Below are 23,748 nucleotides of genomic sequence, written 5' to 3' on the forward strand. Positions count from 1 at the left end.
ATCTCCCATGCTCGTAGATTGGCAGGACTAATATCGTCAAAATGGCTATCCTGCTGAATGCAATCTACAAATTCAATGCAATCTCCATCAAAATCCCAACTCAATTTTTCACTGAATTAGAAAGGTTAATTTGCAAATTCATCTGGAATAACAAAAAATCTAGGATAGCAAAAACTCTTCTCAACAATAAAAGAACCTCTGGTGGAATCACCATGCCTGACCTAAAGCTGTACTACAGAGCAATTGTGATAAAAACTGCATGGGCCTGTTACAGAGACAGACAGGTAGATCAATGGAATAGAATTGAGGACCCAGAAATGAATCCACACACCTATGGTCACTTGATCTTTGACAAGGGGGTTAAAACCATCCCTTGGAAAAAAGACATCATTTTCAATAAATGGTGCTGTTACAAATGGCAGTTATTATGTAGAAGAAAGTGCATTGATCCATTCTTATCTCCTTGTACAAAGCTCAAGTCTAAGTGGATCAAAGAACTCCACATAAAACCAGAGACACTAAGCCGGGCGTTGTGGTGCATGCCTTTAATCCCAGCTCTTGGGAGGCAGAGGCAGGCAGAACTCCAGAGGGAGGCAGAGCCAGCCTGGTCTACAAAGTGAGTTCCAGGACAGCCAGGACTATACAGAGAAACCCTATCTCACAAAACAAACAAACAAACAAACAAACAAACAAAACAAAAAAAAACAAAAAACAAAAAAAGCAAAAACTAAGACAAACAAACAAAAAAACCAGAGACACTGAATTATAAAGGAGAAAGTGGGGAAAAGCCTCAAAGATATGGGCACAGGGTAAAATTTCCTAAACAGAGCATCAATGGCTTGTGCTGAAAGATCAAGAATTGACAAATGGGACCTCATGAAATCACAAAGCCTCTCTAAAGCAAAGGACATTGTCAATAAGACAAAAAGGCCACCAATCGATTGGGAAAGGATTTATACCAATCCTAAATCTGATAGGGGACTAATATCCAATGTATACAAAGAGCTCAAGAAGCTAGACTCCAGAAGTTCAAATAACCCCATTAAAAAATGGGATACAGAGCTAAACAAAGAATTCCCAACTAAGGAATACCGAATGGCTGAGAAGCACCTGAAAAAATGTTCAACATCTTTAAACACCAGAGAAATACAGATCAAAACCACCCTGAGATTCTACCTCACACTAGTCAGAATGGCTAGGATCAAAAATTCAGGTGACAGCAGATGCTGGCATGGATGTGGAGAAAGAGGAACACTCCTCCATTGTTGGTGGGATTGCAAGCTTGTACAACCACTCTGGAAGTCAGTCTGGTGGTTCCTCAGAAAATTGGACACAGTACTACTGGAAGATCCAGCAATACTTCTCCTGGGTATATACCCAGAAGATGTTCCAACAGGTAATGAGGACACATGCTCCACTATGTTCATAGCAGCCTTATTTATAAAAGCCAGAAGCTGGAAAGAACCCAGATGCCCCTCAACAGAGGAATGGATACAGAAAATGTGGTACATGTACACAATAGAGTACTACTCCGCTACTAAAAACAATGAATTTATGAAATTCTTGGACAAATAGATGGATCTAGAGTATATCATCCTGAGTGAGGTAACCCAATCACAAAAGAAGTCACTTGATATGCACTCATTGATAAGTGGATATTAGCCCAGAAACCTAGAATACCCAAGATACAATTTGCAAAACACAAGAAAATCAAGAAGAAGGAAAACTAACGCATGGATACTTCATTCCTCCCTAGAATAGGGAACAAAATACCCATGGAAGGAGTTACAGAAACAAAGTTTGGAGTTAAGATGAAAGGACAGACCATCCAGAGACTGCCTCACCCAGGGGTCCATCCCATAATCAGCCACCAAACGCAGGCACTATTGCATATGCCAGCAAGATTTCACTGAAAGGACCCTGATATAGCTGTCTCATGTAAGGCTATGCCAGTGCCTGGCAAATACAGAAGTGGATCTATTGGATGGAACACAGGGCCCCCAATGGAGGAGCTAGAGAAAGTACCCAAGGAATTGAAGGGGTCTGCAATGTTATAGGTGGAACAATACAATGAACTAATCAGTACCCCCCAGAGCTTGTGTCTCTAGCAGCATATGTAGCAGAAGATGGCCTAGTCAGCCATCATTGAGAGGAGAGGCCCCTTGGTCTTGCCAAATTTATATGCCCCAGTGCAGGGGAATGCCAAGAAGTGGGTGTGTGTGTGTAGGGGAGCAGGGTGGGGGGATTGTATATGGGACTTTTGTGATAGCATTTGAAATGTAAATGAAGAAAATATCTCATAAAAAATTTAAAAAAATTTAAAAAGAAGTCTAGTGTAATTCTGATAGGTCTGCCTTTATATGTTGCCTGATTTTCCCCCTCACTGCTTTTAAAATTCTTTCTTTGTTTTGTGCATTTGATGTTTTAACTATTATGTGACAGAAGGAATTTCCTTTCTTATCCAATCTATTTAGAGTTCTGTAGACTTCTTGTATGTTCATGAATATCTCTGTCTTTAGGTTAGAGAAGTTTTCTATAATTTTGTTGGAGATATTTACTGGTCCTGTAAGTTTGGAATTTTCACTCTCTTATATACCTGTTATCCTTAGTTTTGGCCTTCTCATTGTGTCCTTGATTTCCTGGATGTTTTGGGTTAGGAGCTTATTTGCAGTTTGCATTTTCTTTGACCATTGTGTCATTGTTCTCTATGGCATCTTCTGCACCTGTGAAGATACCTCTTTTCTCTCTTATACTCTCTTTGAGATGCTTGGATCTACAACTCCTCATCTCTTTCCTAGGTTTTCTATCTCCAGGGTTGTCTCCTTTTGTGATTTCTTTATTGTTTTTATTTCCATTTTTAGATCCTGGATTGTTTTGCTCAATTCTTTTGCCTGTTCGGTTGTGTTTTCCTATAATTCTTTAACAGATTTTTATGTTTTCTCTTTAAGGACTTCTACCTGTTTACCTGTATTCTTCTGTATTTCTTTAAGGAAGTTATTTATGTCCTTCTTAAATTTTTCTCATCATCATGGGATGTGACTTTTAAATCAGAGTCTTGCCTTTCTGGTGTTTTGGAGTATCCAGGGCTTGCTGTGGTGGAAGAACTGGGTTCTGATGATGCCAAGTAGCCTTGGTTTCTGTTGCTTATGTTCTTGCCCTTGCCTCTCCCCATCTGGTTATCTCTTGTGTTAGCTGGTCTTGCTCTCTCTTACTGTGGCATATCCTTCCTGTAAACCTGTGTGTCAGTACTCCTGGGAGAGCAGCTCTCCTCAGCAGGAATTTGGGTATCGAGAGCTGTGGCACAGGGTCAGCTCCAGGGCTCAGACAGAAACTAGAAGGTTTTTGTTTCCAGCGGTTCCTTGGTTCCTGTGTCTTGAGGTCTCTGGGAAGGACTCTTGGAGCAGAAATGGTGGCCTTACCTGTGTTCTCAGGTGTGTCAGCATTCCTGGGACACCATATCTCTCCTGGTGGGATTTGAGTACAGAGAGCTTGGCACAGGGTCAGCTCTGAGACACAGATGGAAACCAGAAGGGTCCTTTGAAATGCTGTGCTTTGGTGCAATTATGATCTCAATTTGGCAGAAATGTGAAGTTAGATGTCAATCAACTCTAGCCCATTTTTATTAAAACATTTTTTTCTTGTAGTAAATTATGTATTTGTCAGTTGATGACTTTTGAGTGAAAACAATTAAGGTCATGATCATTCTGTACTACTAACAACCCCTTTTGTCACAACATTGTGTATAAGTGCACCTCAACACATATGTATCTGAAATCCTTACCTCTAGCCCTGATATTTCTATCAGGTTCCAGACACTGCCAGATATCTCCACTCAATTGCTGGCCTGCCTTCTCAGTTTCAACATGTACAAAATTAAACTCCTGTTTGCTATCACCCTCCTACCCCTAAAACCTTCCCCTCTTCCCATCACAGTAAAAGCCCCATCATCCATCCAGAGCTCATGCCTGGAAGTCATCCTTGACACCCACACCATCCTGGACCAAAGTTGACAAATTATATCTTCCCAGCATGTGAAAGCCCTCATAATCTACAGCCTGGGAAACCAAAACATAACCTCCCAAACTAACCATCCCTGAAATAGATGTTTAATAGGCACATCAGTATGATTCAGTGCCTGCTATTCTACCAGAAGATGAATTGGCTCTTAAACTCTTCTACCTAGAGCATGTGGTAGGTCTCTCAGAAAACAATCCTCCCCCTAAATCTGATCAATAAGAATGAACTGCCTGAGCTTAGGACTCTAGAATCATGGGGGATGGGGAGGGTGATTTAGGAGAACCCTGGGATGAAAGAAATCATTACAGCATTCCAGCTCTCAAGGTTTAATTCATTAACACAAGTTTTCCCAGAACAAAGCATTAAATTATTTGCTTTGCCTTTTGTCTGTTTCTTTTACTTCTTGGAAGTTGGGAAAAGGATGATGTGACAAGCTGCCAAGAGGAGTCTGAAAATTAGAGGAAAATATGGACACTTGAAGACTTTAATGAAGAAGGTCAAACACAGTCCTAAGACATAAGGGTAGGCAGGGAGAACAGGTATTCACTCTAGGTTTTGCATCAAACTGTATTTCTACCTTTAGCAGTGTTGGCCTCCTGGCATGAATTGAGAAGCTTTACCCTCTCAAGTGTGAAGTTTCCTTGGATGATAATGTTCCTGCTGAGGAGAGCAACTGTTGGCTTCAAAATAGGATTCTCTCCAGCTACCCAGTTCTCTCTGAAATCATAGGAATATCTGAAAAAAAAAATAAGAGAGTAAAATGTACTTGGGAACATCTTATTAGAAACAGTAAATAGATTCTTCTTTAGGAATATCTATGTTTTTAGGAACTCAAATACCCCAAAATGAAACATACATATGTCTGTAAGACACACCATGCAAAGCAGTGGGAGCTACTCTCTGACCACTTGCTAAGAGAAAGTCTAGGGTCCCACTAGAGAAAGCATTTAAGAAATCCTCATTTTCACAGAATTCATGCTTTATTGTATTATTTTCTTTTCCAGCATAATGTCCAGCATTATTTAATGCTAATGTATCGCATCAAGAGATAAATACCCAGAATATAATTCACTTAAACCCTCATCTTCCTCCATGTAAACCTATCCAAGCTGAAGTCTGAGTACCTCAGGGGGTTCCTGAGATGGAGGTCTGCATTGTGGACAGTTTCTACAACAACAACTTCTGTTGCTTCAGCTCCTGCTACAGTCATCCCACTGGTAATGACAGCCTCATCCCCAGGCTTCCAGTCCACAGCTTCCCCCAGAGTCAACACTTTGTCTCCTGCATGTGCAGCTGCTTGAAGATAGGTGACAGTAACCTCTGGAACTGAACCTAAAGCCACCAAGAGAAAACTTGTTCAGATACTTTGATTGTTAGTAAGGATATGATTTTATAAAAGGTGCTTGGAACACCAGCCAAGAACAGAATAGTGCAATGAAAAACACAGGTATTGCCACTAGACAAAATTTACATGCAAGGTAGTCTTGACATGACATCGAGGAAATGTGCATACTTGGGCTTCAGTTTTCTGTTACATGGAGAGGTAGAATTAGATGAAGTTCCAGCATAGGGCTTAGGGCAATTTCGTGAGATGTTAGTTAATGAAGTATCTAGCTCAGATATCTCTGCAAAAAAAAGGAATGGCTGCACAAATGTTACATATGCGCGGAGAGGTATGGGTCCTATGTATGTCCTATGGTTGGTGGTTCAGTCTCTGAGAGCCATAAGGGTCCAGGTTAGCTAACTGTGTTGGTCTTCCTGTGGAGTTCCTATTACCTTTGGGGACCTGCAATACTTCCTTCTATTCTTCCATAAGAGTCCCCAAGCTCCATTCACTGTTTAGCTGTGTGTGTGTATCTGTCTGAGTTATCTACTAGGTAGAGCCTCTCAGTGGACAACATGCGCCTGTCTGCAAGCATAGCAGAGTGTCTTAGTCAGGGTTTCTATTCCTGCAAAAACATCATGACCAAGAAGCAAGTTGGGGAGGAAAGGGTTTATTCGGCTTATACTTCCATGCTGCTGTTCATCACCAAAGGAAGTCAGGACTGGAACTCAAGCAGGTCAGGGAGCAGGAGCTGATGCAGAGGCCATGGAGGGATGTTCTTTACTGGCTTGCCTCTCCTGGCTTGCTCAGCCTGCTCTCTTATAGAACCCAAGACTACCAGCCCAGAGATGGTCCCACCCACAAGGGGCCTTTCCCCCTTGATCACTAATTGAGAAAATGCCTTACAGTTGGATCTCATGGAGGCATTTTCTGAACTGAAGCTCCTTTCTCTGTGATAACTCCAGCTGTGTCAAGTTGACACAAAACTAGCCAGTACAATTGACCCCTTGTCAACTTGACACACAAAAACATCACTAGTAAGCCTCAACGCTTACAATCTTATTCATCCCCAAGATCTAAATAACTTTAAAAGTCCCACAGTCTTTACATATTCTTAAAATTTCAATCTCTTAAAATTCAAAGTCTTTTTACAATTAAAAGTCTCTTTAACTGTGGGCTCCACTAAAACAGTTTCTTCCTTCAAGAGGGAAAATATCAGGGCACAGTCACAAGCAAAAGCAAAAGTCAATCTCCAACCATCCAATGTCTGGGATCCAACTCACGATCTTCTGGGCTCCTCCAAGGGCTTGGGTCACTTCTCCAGCCAGGCCCTTTGTAGCACACGCTTCATCCTCTAGGCTCCAGATGCCTGTACTCCAGTGCTGCTGCTGCTCTTGGTGGTCGTCTCATGGTACTGGCATCTCCAAAACACTGCATGACCCCTTCAGTCCTGGGCCTTCAATTGCAACTGAGGCTGCACATTCACCAATGGCCTTCCATGGCCTCTCACAGTGCCGAGCCTCAGCTGCTTTGCGTGACCCCTTCATGCCTTCAAAACCAGTACCACCTGGGTGACCCTTACATATTACCAAGTCCCGCTGCAGCAGGAGTACAACCTTGGCCATCTCTGGAACACAGCCTCTTTGTGCTTTCAGAAAACACTTCCCAGAAGATGTCACCTCAATGATGCTGGTCTCTTCTTAATCACCACTAATTTCTTAGCTCCAGCTAACCAGCATCAATAGTCCCAGTAATGCAAAGTTTTTGCTTTGGTAGTTCTGGTATCTTGTTAATCACAGCTGATTCTTCAGCCCCAGCTAACCAGAACTACAGAATCTTCACAATCAAAACAGCATTGGCTCTGAAAAGAGTCTTTAATTTTCCCTCTGAAATTTCACAAACCAGACCTCCATCTTCTGCAGTGTTCTCAACATTATCTTCCAAGCTCCTACACAACATCTGACAGAGCTCTTAACAATGGATGGATCTTCAAGCCCAAAGTTCCAAAGTCCTTCCACAGTCCTCCCCAAAACATGGTCAGGTTGTCACAGGAATACCCCACTTCTGGTACCAATTTGTCTTAGTCAGGGTTTCTATTCCTGCAAAAACATCATGACCAAGAAGCAAGTTGGGGAGGAAAGGGTTTATTCGGCTTATACTTCCATGCTGCTGTTCATCACCAAAGGAAGTCAGGACTGGAACTCAAGCAGGTCAGGGAGCAGGAGCTGATGCAGAGGCCATGGAGAGATGTTCTTTACTGGCTTGCCTCTCCTGGCTTGCTCAGCCTGCTCTCTTATAGAACCCAAGACTACCAGCCCAGAGATGGTCCCACCCACAAGGGGCCTTTCCCCCTTGATCACTAATTGAGAAAATGCCTTACAGTTGGATCTCATGGAGGCATTTCCTCAACTGAAGCTCCTTTCTCTGTGATAACTCCAGCTGTGTCAAGTTGACACAAAACTAGCCAGTACACAGAGTATCATTAATAGTGTCAGGACCTGGTGATTGCCCATGGGTTGGGTCTCCCTAGTTGAGCCTGTTACTGGTTAGCCATTGCCTCAGTCTCTGCTCTATCCCCTCATGCTTTATATGGGTCCCAAACAACTGGGGAGGGGTCTATGCCAAAAGCTGTTACTTGTGGGTGACATATATTCTTCTAGCTGTACTACCTTATCTGAACTCAGTGGGAGAGGACTCACTTAGCCTCATAGAGACTTGAAGTACAGAGGTGGGGGAATACCTGGGGGAGGGGGGAGCACCTGCTCAGAGGAGAAGGGAAAGGAGATGGGGAAAAGATTGTAGGAAGGGGTAACCAGGAAGTGGACAGTGAGCACGATGTAAAGTCAATAAATAAAAAAATAATAATTAAATTTAAAAAAAGAAAAGGACATTGAATTATGTCAAGTTTTACTTTTTCTTTCTCTGTATCACGTTATATTTGGAAAATAAGCTTCTATTTCACTCTTATTTTCAATTCGAAAAAGTAGATATTTTATCCCAAATAAGAAAGAAGTCCATCATTCATTGACAAGATGAAAAGTTTAACCCCCACATACTGGAGGCAGACTAAAAGATTATTTTGAATAGTCACCCTAGGACATTATGTGTTAATTGATAACTTTGAACTAAAGCTGGGAACATCTGGGATGCTATTATCAAGCCATTGAAGCAGGGACACTTGTGACTCTTCATATCTTAGTGGGCACAGTACTCTGGCACAACCCTATCACCTTCCCGACCCTCAGCACATATGCACTTAACTATCAAAGATTTAAGAATGCCATTTGATTCACCATTTGCACTGGTATTTTCCATCAGAGGTCAAGGCAAATTTTTAAAGGCATTATCTGAAGCAATAGTTCAGAAAACACATTGCTTACTCCCAACTCCTTCCACTTCTCCTCAGTATATCTCCTTCCTCCTTTGCAATAGATCATAATTTACCTTTAGCCCACAGCAAGTTGCTGTCCTCCCCTGCCACACAGAAGTAAAGTAATAATACTTGAATTCCTAACTGCAGGGGTGGCCGAAAATAAATCATTTTCAAATTATTTTAAACTTTCCTCTTTATTTATTTGTCTGTGTGTGCACAGACACTGGTACCAGCCATGTTGTTCTAGGCTGAGAAAGGTCTTTGGGTTAATGATGTAATTTCCGAAGTTTACCAAGGCAATAATTTTATCTTAAGAAATATTTACGGAGTTCAAAATTTCTAATTATAGGGCAGGTGGAAATTAAGACATAAATCATCCCTAAAGAAAATAATTTTAATTTTATTTCTTGTTTGTACATCTTAACCCTTGGGAATAATAAAATGAAATAAAGTTTATTTATTTGTATATACATATGTGTGAATTTCTCTAACCTGTTCCTGATTAGCTACATAAAAAATACATCTATGCTGTGAAGTATTAAAGACTGCATAAAAGGTAGAGTTGCCTGCTTATTCAAGATGACTGTTACCACGTATCGAAAAGAATCAACAGTGAAGACAAGAAGCATACTGTCAGCTAATCCTTCTTATAAATAATAGTCAAGTCAAATTGAACAAAGAAACTGGGGACTTTTAAAGTGCATATTTAACTATTAGCATAAGCTCATGTCCTTCCGAATATTGATGGTCTTTCAATGAAGAAAATTACTTCATAACTTATTTATTTTCTTTGCAAAAGTATCATTCTTTCTGTATATGACTAAGATATGAAACCTGTAAACACTCTGAGGTCCATCCTCCTACTTCAATCTATAGGAGATATTGAACTTTTCATGAAATACAATCACTCAGACTCAAGATGTCAAGAGAATTTTAAGGAATAACTAAACTAGACCTTCGGCGCTTATGCTAACCATGTCTATCATGTGTTTTTAAAGAGAGATTGTGGTGAATCATTCTAGCCCACTGTCTTCTCTGTTGGCTCATCTGTAGTTTATCTTGTCAGACCCCAGTAACTAAGGCCCAAATTAATGTTTTTTAACTTTCCAATTCTCTTCATGTAGATACTACTACCCAATAGTTTCTGACTTAGTAAAGATGTTTTGTTTTGTTTTTAAGTTTGAAAATAAATTTATTTGTTCTAGGGATGGCCAGAGTTCCCTTAGAACTTCTGATTCTGCTTCTTTTTGTTTGTTTGTTTGTTTTTGTTTTTTGCTTTGTTTTTCAAGACCGAATTTCTTTGTGTAGCCCTGGCCTGCTGTTCCTTACCTCTTCCAACCTACTCAAAAGAGTGACATGAAGCATCTGACTGGAGAAATCAGTGACTGCGTCTGCGGTTTATGCGTACACAAGAAAAACTAAGCAGTGGTTGAGCCATTTATATGAGTTATTTTGTATTAGAGAATAAGACTGCATAAAGAGACAAATAAGGAAAGCAAAAAATACAATGATGACATACCATGTATCATATTTGGGTCCTTTTCTGCCTATAGTACATATAGCTAAGGATGGGCATAAAAATACAAGGCACTAAGAATATCTGATGTTCTTCTCTCTGAGATTCTCCTAAGAGAATATGCTGCATTCTTTAGAGTAATTACTTGGGGCCATAAAGCAAGCCTCCAGTATTGCCTGGAGAGTCAAAATCTGTGTTTTAATTTATCTTCTGTCTTATTCTTGTCTCAACCACAACTTGGCCTCTAGTGCTGCAATTACCTGTCTGCCTCACCTACTAAGCATGCAGCAAAAGCAATACCTATTTTGTTCTCTATAACAACACCAAAGCCAATCGCAGTGTCTGGTAAATAATAGGTGCTCAATATGCATATATATTATGTAGTATATAATAAGACTTGGGGAAGCAAGTACCTCAAGCATTGAATTTCTATTTAATTACATTGGACTTGGTGCCATGGCAAGGGAATATCTAAGCTTTATTATGCATTAAACACATTCAGGTTTGACAAGCTGGGGAAAATGGAAGCTGACACCCTTGGACACCTATGTTCAGTATTCTCAGGATAGCTAACAATAGCAGGGGTAGGGAGGAGATGCTGCATCCTACCTTCCTGAATGGAAAATGATGGAAAAGAAAGTCAAAGAAAGTAGAAACTGGCATGAGAGATGCCTTGTGCTGAACGAAGTACACAAATTTTCCAGCTGACATGCAGTTCAGGATGAGTACACCCATACAGCAAATGGGAGTGTTGGGGGAAGCCTGTATGTTTTAAGAGCCAAATGGGTCAGGCGATACAATTTTAGTTATTGCTACTGAAATATCTACCAGCTGAACAGATTCAAGGAGGTCTGGAGAAGCTGATACAGATAGAAACCTACAACTACCATGTTTGTCAGAATTAAATAATTTCTGTAGTTATTCAACAGGTAAACTTTACCTCCCCTCATCATATCATGGGTGCATGAATGTTGTAATTTCCATTTTACCTTTTTTGTGTGTGTTAACATAGTATACAGAGAGAAAACTAAAATTCTCCCAGGACATGATTTACATAGTAATGAGATAATCAGCTCTGAATTCAGAAAATGGAACTTTTAAATTCAGGACCAAAGAACTAGAAAGATAACACAATTCTCAATCTCTTAACAGGACCATACATCAACTGTGTGCAATTAGCTTCAGTTCTCAAAACACTGTGTACATTACTTTACAAAAGTTATTTGTGCAAGGCAACTGGCTGACTGGCACCCCACACTTCAAATGGGTACTGTTTTCTTCACTGAAACCATAAAACCCACGTGGGTCAGCTCCTGTACAGTACCACAAATCAACGATTATATAAAAACACAGCTAAGAAAGATTAGTGATTTATAAATATGCTTAAATAAATAACAAAGCCTGTAACTCAATACAATGTTTAACCACACTGGGCACTCAAGGTTGACCTGTAAAGCAACCAACTATTCATTTACTCCCACTGATGGCCTCTCATAATTGTACTTCCTACCAATTATTGTCCAAGCAGTTCACTGCCATTCATCTGTAATTATGCAGTCCCAGAGAACCACTTTTACGAAGTGGGCATGGGAAAAAAGGAAATACTCTTTCGTGGGTTGACACACTTAAAACTCACTAATTGACCTGTTTGTTTTATAGGACTTAAATCTTTATTCCAAGTGAAAATCTCGGCCTATACATAAACATAACCAAAGCAATATACAGCAAACCAGTAGCCAACATCAAACTAAATGTGGAGAAACTTGAAGCAATCCCACAAAATCAGGGAATAGACAAGGCTGCCCACTTTCTCCCTATCTATTCAATATAGCACTTGAAGTCCTAGCCAGAGCAATTTGACAACAAAAGGAGATCAAGGGGATACAAATTGGAAAGAAAGAAGTCAAAATATCACTACTTGTAGATAATATGATAGTATATATAAGTGACCCTAAAAATTCCACCAGAGAACTCCTAAACCTGATAAACACTTCAGTGCAGTAGCTGGATATAAAATTAACTCAAACAAGTCAATGGCCTTTCTCTACACAAAGGATAAACAGGCTGAGAAAGAAATTAGAGAAACAACACCCTTCACAATAGTCATAAATAATACAAAATACCTTGGTGTGACTCTAAATAAGGAAGTGAAAGATCTGTATGATAAGAACTTCAAGTCTCTGAAGAAAAAGAAATCGAAGAAGATCTCAGAAAATGGAAAGATCTCCCATGCTCAAAAATTGGCAGGATTAATATAGTAGAAATGTCTATCTTGCCAAAAGCAATCAAGAGATTCCGTGAAATCCCCATCAAAATTTCAACTCAATTCTTCACAGAATTGCAAAGAACAGTTTGCAAATTCATCTTGAATAACAAAAAACCTATGATAGCAAAAACTATTCTCAACAATAAAAGGACCTCTGGTGGAATCACCATGCCTGACCTCACGCTATACTACATACACAGCAATTGTGATAAAAACTGCATGGTACTGCTACTGCAACAGACAGGTAGATCAATTGAAAAGAATTGAAGACCCACAAATGAACCCACACACCTATGGTCACTTGATCTTTGACAGGGGAGCTAAAACCATCCAGTGGAAGAAAGACAGCATTTTCAACAAATGGTGCTGGCCCAACTGGCGGTTATCATGTAGAAGAATACGAATTGATCCATTCCTATCTCCTTGTACTCAGGTCAAATCTAAGTGGATCAAGTAGCTCCACATATAACCAGAGACACTGAAACTTATAGAGGAGAAAGTGGGGGAAAGCCTTGAAGATATGGACACAGGGGAAAATTCTGAATAGAACATCAATGGCTTGTGCTATAAGAGCGAGAATCGACAAATGGGACCTCATAGAATTGAAAAGGAAGGCAAAAGACACTGTCAATAAGACAAAAAGGCCACCAACAGATTGGGAAAGGATCTTTACCAATCCTAAATCAGATAGAAGACTACTATCCAATATATAAAAAAAACTCAAGAAGCTGGACTCCAGAAAATCAAATAACCCCATTAAAAATGGGGTACAGAGCTTAACAAAGAATTCTCAACTGAGGAATGCCAAACGGCTGAGAAGCACCTGAAAAACTGTTCAACATCCTTAATCATCAGGGAAATGCAAATCAAAACCACCCTGAGATTCCACCTCACATCAGTCAGAATGGCTAAGATCAAAAATTCAGGTGGCAGCAAATGCTGTCGAGAATGTGGTGAAAGAGGAACATGCCTCCATTGCTGGTGGGATTGCAAGCTGGTACAACCACTCTAGAAATCAGTCTGGTAGTTCCTCAGAAATTTGGACATAGTACTACCAGAGGATCCAGCAATACCTCTCCTGGGCATATACACAGAAGATGTTCCAACTTGTAATAAAGACACATGCTCCACTATGTTCCTAGTAGCCTTATTTATAATAGCCAGAAGCTGGAAAGAACCCAGATGCCCCTCAAAAGAAGAATAGATACAGAAAATGTGGTATATTTACACAATGTAGTACTACTCAGATACTAAAAACAATGAATTTGTGAAATTCTTAGGCAAATGGATGTATCTGGAGGATATCATCCTGAGTGAGGTAACCCAATCACAAAAGAACACACCTGATATGCACTCACTGATAAGGGGATATTAGTCCAGAAATTTAGGATACCCAATATATAATTTGCAAAACACATGAAACTCAAGAAGAAGGAAGACCAAAGTGTGGATACTTCGTTCCTTCTTAGAATGGGGAACAAAATACCCATGGATGGAGTTACAGAGACGAAGTTTGGAGCAGAGCCTGAAGGAATGACCATCCAGAGACTTCCCCACTTGGAGATCCACCCCATAAACAACCACCAAACCCAGACACTAGACAGATGCCAACAAGAGCCTGCTGATAGCAGCCTGTTATAGCTCTCTCCTGAGAGGCTCTGCCAGTGCCAGGCAAATACAGAAGTGGATGCTCACATTCATCCATTGGACAGAGCACAAGGTCCACAATGAAGGTGCCAGAGAAATACCCAGGGAACTTAAGGGGACTGAAGCCCCATAGAAGGAACATCAATATGAACTAACCAGTACCTTCACAGCTCCTTGGAAATATACCACCAATCAAAGAAAACACATGGTGGAACTTGTGGCTCTAGCTATATTTGTAGCAGAGCATGGCCTAGTTGATCATCAATGGTAGTAGAAGGCCTTGGTCCTGTGAAGGCTCTATGCCCCAGTATAGGGAAATGCCAGGACCAGGAATGGAAGTGAGTGGGTTGGGGAGCAGGGGAAGTGGGGAGGGCATAGGGGATTTTCCGAAGGGAAACTAGGAAAGGGGATAACATTTGAAAAGAAAATATATCCAAGTGAAAAATTCACAAGACTTTTCAAAAAAGAGATGGAAAAGAGGGAAAGAAATAAAGAAAGAAATGAGGAGGAAAGAAAGGAAGGAGGGAAGGAGGGAAGGAAGGAAAGAAGGAAGGAAGGAAGGGAGGAAGGAAAGAAAGGAGGGAGAGATTGAGAGAGGGAGGGGAAAGGAAATGAAGATAGGCAAACTAGGCAATAGACGATGGATAGATAGATAATAGATAGTTAAAAGATAGATAGATAGATAGATAGATAGATAGATAGATAGATAGATAGATAGATAGATAGATAATCACTTGGTAGCATGTTCCCATCGTAATAGAAATAGACAAAAATGATCATCTAGAAATGTTCTCAATTATACACATGCTGTTTCTCCTAATTTCTATGTGCATCTTCCTCATAGTAGAGCAGTGATGCTTCCTATTTATCCTTGTTGGTCTGTCACTGAGAAGACAAACATAAAGTGAACAGCTTCCTTTCCCTAATACTAATTCCCAGTATAAAAAGTACACAGATGAATATCAATTAGTTATGCAAAAACACACAATCTTGTTAACCTATGAATATAAAAAGGAACAAGAAAGACACATATTGATATGTCATAAAAAAGGTTATTAATCTTTCCTTTAAAATGTATTTTCAGTAGAAAAAGATTCATCACAGTATGGCTTTGGTGTGGACTGCTACATAGAGGTAAACACCACCCTGATTCTTCTCTTCTCCTGTGTTTTATGGCCTCATCCATCCAATCAGATAATTGATCTTTTTGATTAAACAATATGCCTTCTCCTGCAGATGCACATGAGTGTGTTCATATTGTGCTGCCTGCGGACTACCCTCTCTTTAACATCTCCTTTTCTATTTCTAAATCTGTGCATTAACCTGTGAATAGCTCTTCCCTGCATGCTCTTCTCCTAGCACAGCCTGATGACTGATACTGTGTTTTCCTTATTCTTCAGCTTCTTGACTAGTTTCTTGTATTTTTACTTCTGCATCTGCCATCTTCAAAACAGTTCTAAGTTGCAGCTTTAAAAAGACAAGAAAGGAAAACACCTAGAGCTAGGGGAACAGCGCTGGCAGAGACTGGGCAGGATTTGGAAACTCCTACTGATGCTGCTGTCTGGTGGGACATCTCTTATTAGACAAACTTAGAAGAAGAATAATGTTCTCCAATTTCTTCAGTTATGTTCTCTTTACTGTTCATTTATAAAAAGAATAATCTTGTTTGGAGGATCAGACCTGGAGAAAAAGGTTTTAGAAAGAAAAGGTGAAATCTGGTTGGTTTCTGTTAAAGTTCATGGTCTTAGGAAGAAGGCTCCTTATGAAAGTGAAGAGATATAGCATGGGAACAAAAGATCTCAAGTGTGATCCAACATGCCAGACTCTCATGTGACACCTATTCCAGGTCACACCTGTCCTATCAGACATCAGAATAAAGCTTGTAATCTATTTTCTCCAACATTCAATATGTATCTGAAAAGATAATCACCCTGAAAGTTTTCTAATGATACCCACCTTAATTCTGTCACAGAAAACTTTGAGGCTTGCAGTTCTTAGGCACCTCAGGGTTACCACCTTAAAGACTAAGTTATTCCTCAGACCCCAAGCTCAACTAGTGAAAGACATACATCAAAAATACATCAGTACTTTACTGCTTTGTTAATTGCTCTTGGTCATGGGTGGGGCCTCCAAGGTACCTCGATCGAAGGACCATGAAAGGCGCCTGGTTCCTGGTTGAGCTAAGCCTAGGAACCCCAGTGGCCCTAAAGGGATGACAGGCATTTCATGTGGCTCCCAGACACTAGGCTCCTGGTTTGAGGCCGCAGCTCTCCATAGATTTGTGGTTATCAGTCTATAAGGGCAATGCCCCAAGCCACTCCACAGGTAGAGATCTGTCAGATCTCCATTTCTAAAGGCCTGGAGGGCTTAGCCAATAAACTTTCCTTCCCAGATGCTCCTCCCTGCAAAAGGTATTTAACCTCAGGCCATCCCTGAGAAGTGAGATACGATTTTACTCATCCATTTTCCACCATGATAATAAGTGCCTTAAAACCATGAGGCCTTTGGCTATAGAGCCACTGTCTTATCTCCTGTAGAAGGCCTCTCTGCACTTGGGACCAGCCTGAGCGCCCCTCTTTCCCTCCCACACCTGGCCCCAGGGCCAGATCCAGCCTGAGGACCCCCCCTTCTGTTCTCAGCTACACACACACACACACACACACACACACACACACACACACACACACACAGCCATGGCTGCTACAAAAGCCAAACCTAGTAGGTATTGATGTCCCTGACATCTGGGTGGCAGGATGAGGGAGACAAGTGCCCACTGCGGAAACAACATTTAATGTCTTAGATAAGCAAAAGAATTTAGCCATTTTTCTTAAATTCTCTTTATATCATGCAGTGGGATCATGATTCTTTTTTCAGTAATGGGAATTGAACCTAGGACCCTAAACATTCAAGGCAAGAGCTTTGGCCCAAGAGCTATAGCCCAACCCTGAGAATGCAAGGTTTTTATCTTGTGGTTTAGTAGTCCGAATTCTGAAAGTAATCCCACTGAGATAAAGTCAGTGTTGTCAGTGTTGCCTCATTTTAGAAATACTGAGGAGAAAATCTAGTTGTGTGCAGTACTGACTTACAGCTCATTTGTTCATATGTAAACACATCACTTATATCCGTTCCTGTTATCATTTTGCCTTCTCCTCCAGCTTCTCTTCTGTAACCTGCTTATATGCCCCACTATAATTACTTGGGTTCTGCCTGTATAATTTAATGTAATCTCCTCATTTAAAGATTTTTAATTTTATCACTTCTGGCAAGTTTCTCCACTTGTTTTATTCTTTTTGAGACAAGGTCATACTTTGTACCCCAGACTAGCTTCAAACCTGGGATCTTCCTGACTTGGTCTCCCAAATGCTGAGATGTCAAATGTGTGCCAGTATACCCATCACTGCAAGGTCTCTTTTGCAAAATAAGGCAATGCTCATGAATTCTGACTATCAGGAAATAAATATAATTTAAGTTTACTTTCAGATTAGTATAATTACATTGATGAAGTGTTGAGAACATGATTAGCTATTAGAGAAAAATAGATAACTGACTATCAAACAATGTCAGCAAATTGTAGATTGAAGCAGAGCCAACAACCTTTTTTTCTGAAGGAATTCAGGTATTAAAGGGCTTACGAACCCTGTAGTCTCTAGCATACCTACTCAATTCTGCTACTGTCATGCAAGGCCATCACAGATAAAATCTTGGCAGACAAGAATTTCTGTGCTTCAACAAAATTGTTCTAAAACAGCAAACAATGGACCAGATTTGGCTATAGGCTGTAGTTTTCCAAAGGTATTTAAAGATACAATGGAAAAGGGGAAAAATTCAGAATAGTAAACAATCTGAGACTCTAGTAGGTAAATGTTTACATGGTTCTTCTATAGAAAAGATTTTCTAGATACGATATCAATAACAGAAATCATACAGAAAAATATTCATAGGCTTGTTATTACAAATAACAAAATTCCATTAAAATGTTGAAGGGGAAGTAACAATATGGGAAAAACAATAGGGTTTTGTTTTGTTTTTATGTCTCTGTCAAGAGTATTACATAGGGAGATGTAGGAATGATGTTCCACTTGGGATGCCAAAATAACTTGAAAGGATCAAGTTGAAGAGACTGTTCCAGAACTCAGAAGGCTTATCCTCTGTGTGTTTTTATACCAGAGTTATATGTAAAGAAAGCAGAAAGAGCCTTGTGTGCCTCATATGCCCATGAAGAAGACAGAATAAACTTTAGTTACCTCACCATCCAGGCTCAAATTTCACCATTTCTAACAAAAGAAAGTAATAGTCCTAATCCAAACAGTTTTGCTTCACTGAGCTGTGAGATAGATAAGAGGCAGGGGTAGGAATCAGCTCTGATAGCTATAAAGTGTAAAGTGCCAAGATATAGGGAAAATAAAGTTTCAGCAGACGCTAACTGGGATACACAGTCCTTCCTTCTCCGCAACAGGCTAGTAGGAGTTGGGCTTTGATGATGCAAGTGGAAGAGTGTAGTTTGAAAGGGTGATTCTGCCTCAGTAGACTCCCATTCCTTTAACTAACATAAGTCCCTTTTGATATTTAGAAATTGTAAAAGCATGCCAATATCAACCAGTCAATAAACTAAAAGAAAACTCTCCTGGGGAGTGATGATGGCAGGCATGGGAGTCTCTTAGTCAGATGGTGCACAAAAGCTAGAGTAGACCTTTAGGACTTTATCATGGGAACACTAAGAAGCTATGGAGAGTTTCAAACATCTGTATGATGGAGAATAAATTATGTTTTTAAAAGATTGCCTTGGCTGGTCACTATTCCATTTCAAATTACAAGGACACATGCCAGATAATCTGAATTGAATATTTGTAACATCTAGGTGTGGCAACTACTGGGGTTACAGAAATTTGTGACTTTAATGATATAAATTGCCCAGTACTAATAGGAAGCATATGCAGCCATAAAAAGAAGCCAATTTAGACTCGGGCTCACCTATGTCTTAACATGGAGTTTGAATAAATAATAATTGGAGATTGTTTATGAAACAAAAAGATTACTTTAGTTCCAGGGTACAGCGGGAACTATAGAGGTTATAAGAATAGCAACTAAAAGATACATTAGCATGAAAATAAGCTACAGTGACAATAATTGAAGTGGACAGAATACAAATTCACAAGTTGTTCAACAATAAACAAGACTTAGTGCTGGCAAAATGGTAAAGAATGAGGTATTAATAATGGCAGCCAGAATTCTGTCTGACAGGAAATATTAGCAACACTGTATTCATCTCAGATTAATAACGAGGCAATTTCACCAAATCAAATTGTAGCTACATGACATGAATAAGAATATAAGCGTGTATTGAATAGTTAGTTGCTTGATTCCTGCTGACTTCAGAAGTATTTTATATGTCTTATTAGCCTTCTCTCACATAATAATAGCCTTATGAGGAATATTTTAGCATCAGTTCTACACATAGAAGCTGCAACATTCAGGAGGTAACTTTTTGTGGTCCATCATCTACTACTTATTGATAGAGTTGGAATTTGAACCCATTAAATCTTATAGAGTTCAAACTTAATGACTGAAGATGTCTAAATAATCAATGTGTACTCACAGTCAAGCTCATTGGAGGAACAAAAAAAGCATTCTGCCACGTATTAGAGGAAAAAGCTTGCTATCCTCCTGAATTACATATCTATAATATCATAGAAAGCCATTTGTGAAAAGAGGAGTATCCACTGGTGACTATAATGTTAAACTTTATATTTTAATTTGTTTGGACTATAGAGTACCCAAACTTTGACCAAATATTATTCTAGGTGCCATCTGTGAAGGTAAGAGTGTTCCAAGGGAAGAAAGGAATGGACAAAATTATATAATTACATCTTAATTTAAAATATATATAATTATAATCAAATCTTAATGCTCAGGGCTGATTGGTGCTTTGTTGGCATTTACCTCGTATGTAAATATTTACACAGAAGAGTGGCAAGTCAGGTCAATATACCTGCGCTCTGGAACCTTCTCCCTAAAATTATTTAAAAATCAACCTCTTCCTTTTACCATCACTTGAAAAACAAAAACAAATCTTTTAAACAGGACAGTTTAAATTTCCTTTCTTTGTGTTGAGGGTTTTAGGTTTTCCTAGTGGATCTGATGATATTTTTTCCTCACTAAATTAAACATGTTTTCAATATATTAATATAAACAGTCTAGCTAAATCTTTTTGGCAATTCAAAATTAGTAATATATATTAAAATGAAAAAGAATTTCAATATTTAAAAAGTAGTCAAAGTACTTTATCTTTTTATAGCTGCACATTGTCTTCAATAACAGAAAAGACACCTCTCTTTTTTGAGAAAATCCTTCAATCTCAGGCCATGTAGTTCTGGAAGACTCTCCATCAGACTGCTACAACAAGGATCCACTGGAGAAATAAGAGTGACCCTTACTTTCTCACACACAATAATTCAATCAGTCCACGATACAAATGCAGCCAAAGTCACCTCTAAGCCTCCTACTCAAGCTTCCTGTTAAACTACTCATGAAACAAACACTTATCAAAGTCCACTATGAGTTTTGGTGGTATTCTTGGCAATAGAGATTCATCAGAAACAGAAACAATAGCAAAAACAATGAAAGACACCTGTCCCCATGATGTACATATATTACCAATAAAGACAATGGAATAAATAAAACAACTGTGAAAAATAAGGCCTGTGTGATATATTTATTAGGCAATGTTAAGAACTTAGGGCGGGTAACACAGTGATGTACAATGGTAATGTTGGGAGGAGTGAGAATTTGTTCAAGGGTCAAAGAACCATTAGGAAGTGAAAGAATTATGAAAAACAAGAGTAGTTAGTAAACGATGTTTGTGTAGTAAGAGTAAATTCAGCTAATTAGTATGATGATATGCAATAAACTTTTCATGTTATTAGATGCTTTGTCAGAGAAACCATTCCCATGATTTTCCTCGAAATAGCTATCTTTTTCTTTTCTGTCTTCTATCTGGAACCATAGAATCCCCTCTTTTCTACCTCTGTCGGGGTAGGGTATGACTGAAAATGAAGCCAGCCTAAAGGAAAGCCCAACCCAGAACTGTCTAGAAGCAACCTTAATGACAGCATTTAGAGCACCTGGACACAGCTGTGTTTCAAGTTGTCTCGGTTTGATGAGGTAGTAAATGCCCTTATTTTTTGTTTGAATTGGGTTTTCTGTCACTTCCTACTGGAAAAGATCTGACTTAATGCCAACACTTTCAAGTATATATAGAAACCTGAAGTGCCTTCCAATGTGTTTCTAAGTGGGGTCCCTGCTGTACTTGGGTTATTGAAAAGCTTACTCTCATTTCCAATTAGCAATATACATTTACACACAAATGCTTAAAATCAAAAGACCTTAAAAAAACATGTTTACTTAAACAAGTTCCTTCAGTGGGATCTCTACTATCAAATTAGGGAAGCCTTTCATATGCATTGGCCCAAGGCCAATCTTGTCTAAGAAACTACAGAAAGTGTGTTTTGTCACTCTATACAAAAGAGTTGTATGTGAGGGGTCTTTTTCTAAAACAAGAGTAAAGAGACAGAGCAAAGAGAAATTTCCATCTTATTTTTTGCTAGTGATATTGATCATGTTTTCAAAGTCATATGACCAAGAATGAAGTATTTATCTACCCTGAAAGGAGACTAATCATCTACCCAGTTTCCCAAGCTGAGGTCGGACTCAGAGAACATTCACTGATGTTAACTGTGTAACCATGGTCTGTCACAGCATCCCAGATGACTACGTCCATGCGTTCCAGGGACAGAACTTGGCAGGCTTGGGGGAAGCGTTTCACTGGCCCCTTAATAGAGCTTTTAATCATAACTTTTACAGTGAAACCCATTTTCTCTTTCAAATGAAACATTGCTTTAAACAGGTAGTAGAGATAAAGGCCCTGAATTGATTCCCTGAACAGCTTAAGCGTTCTGTTACTTGACCTCAAACGTTCCCCTGTTTATGGAGCCCCTGGGGGCTCTCTTAGGAAATGTGGTGTTTGTGCAGCACAGTATGAAAATCAGTGACCAGGAACAAGCTAGTATACACATCTCCATGAGCCCTGCACTGTGCTTAAAGATATCTATCACTCCTTCTCAGCAACTGCAACCTCAGAACACAGTATGGGGTTTGTCAAAACCATACAACTGAATTACGAATTTCTAGAAACTCTACAAGAAAGACAAGCCACTTGCATATGTGAATCGCCCCCCTTTTATTTTTTTTCCTCCTGAATTATTATGCTCAGAACACTTACACTACTACTTTCTTCAACCATGCCCCTTTCTCTCAAAAATTTCCATTTATATTTAACGCCTCTACCTTGTAATTCCTTGAGAAGGACAAAAGGCAGAAGTCCACTGAAGGCCATTAAACTAGTTTTCTTCTGAAGAACTGTCACCCAAATTTCTCAGGGAGGAGGCCGAAATGAAATGAGAGACATTGATAAATTTCCCTGCTGAACAATCAATAAAACCCTCTCTGGCCTGCTCAGCCCCCCACTGTGGAGGCAAGAGCCATAATTACATTGTCAAAAATTCAAGCTGCCCAGGCTGACACGACCTCTTTGCAAAGTGACAAGTGATTGGCACTCAGCTTGGGTGGCGAAATGAGATTGGCAGATGCAAAGGCAAGAGTGTGGCCAAGGCAGAAAGCCAGTAAGGATTTTCTTTACTGACTCCAAAGGCTCAAACCATAGACTTCCAGCCATGTGATAGTTAATAAACCATTAGCACTCCTCCTGTGGTGCAAAACATGCCTTGTCTTGATCCATTCCCAAATACACCAAAGAAAGATTCGCATACATATGGGTGTGTGAGTGTTAGTGTTTCGTTTTCCTGCATTAAGGCAAAGCCAATAAATGTGCTTCCAATGCCAGCTCTCCAGTGACAGTTGAGCAACAAAGCCCATTTGCCTAGCAGTTTTAATCTACAATAAAAATCAGCTAGAGCAGAAGGGTTACACAGGGCGGTGATGAAGAATGAGCTAGAAGGGAAGCACTGGGGAGAGGGATATGACTGACATGCTGACCCAGTTGTATGATTCTATATGACCCATGCTGGAGTTAAATTAGAATCCATCAATCCCTTCACTCTTAGATGCTAGGAATCAAGTCTGCAAAGGACCCTGGTTGCTGGACAGCGTCTGCCTTCCGGCTATGCAGGAGCCATGCAATTGTTTTCTGAGAAGATGGCATGGTGACCACACCCAGGAGTGGTGGTTGTCCTGTGCCAGGAAGCAGCTGTACCTTAAGAGATTAAAATCTAAAGGTGTCCACCAGGTGCTGGGAACAGAACAGACGGTGCCTCAGAACGCGGTTGCCTCATGAGCTCGAAAACTAAATCCTCTCTGACTGATGAAAAGATATATTCACTCATAAGATGAGAGAGTGAGTGGTAGGCAGACTGGACCACGGGCCTTGTTTTCAATTAGGAACCATAGTTCTCTCGAATGTCCTAACTTCTGAAAGAAAATAAAGCCATCCAGCACTCTACTCACTACAGTTATGGAAAAAGAAAAGAAAGATGAGCAGAAAGCAATCAAAGCAATAAAAATGAACAGTTTCAGGTGTGTGTCCACTGCTC

General features: G+C 39.8%; 1 protein-coding gene and 1 long non-coding RNA gene across 5 annotated transcripts in view; one reads left to right on the forward strand and one right to left on the reverse strand.

The window, feature by feature from the left end:
• The window catches only part of 4930486I03Rik (RIKEN cDNA 4930486I03 gene), a 35,847-nt gene extending 30,417 nt beyond the window's left edge, over window positions 1–5,430 (forward strand). The window contains exon 3 of the long non-coding RNA NR_045734.1: window positions 5,022–5,430. This is a non-coding gene — a long non-coding RNA (RIKEN cDNA 4930486I03 gene). The remainder of the gene's footprint in view (window positions 1–5,021) is intronic.
• Window positions 1–23,748, reverse strand: part of Pkhd1 (polycystic kidney and hepatic disease 1) — a 560,304-nt gene that overhangs the window by 329,092 nt on the left and 207,464 nt on the right. For all 4 annotated transcript variants that reach the window (NM_153179.3, XM_011238384.3, XM_006495521.2 and 1 more), the window contains exons 38-39: window positions 5,142–5,349; window positions 4,595–4,752 (exon numbers count right to left, since the gene is read on the reverse strand). In NM_153179.3, coding sequence (NP_694819.2) covers window positions 4,595–4,752; window positions 5,142–5,349 — 366 coding nt within the window. The remainder of the gene's footprint in view (window positions 1–4,594; window positions 4,753–5,141; window positions 5,350–23,748) is intronic.

This window comes from Mus musculus, chromosome 1 (genome assembly GCF_000001635.26).
Source record: "Mus musculus strain C57BL/6J chromosome 1, GRCm38.p6 C57BL/6J".
NCBI lineage: Eukaryota > Metazoa > Chordata > Mammalia > Rodentia > Muridae > Mus > Mus musculus.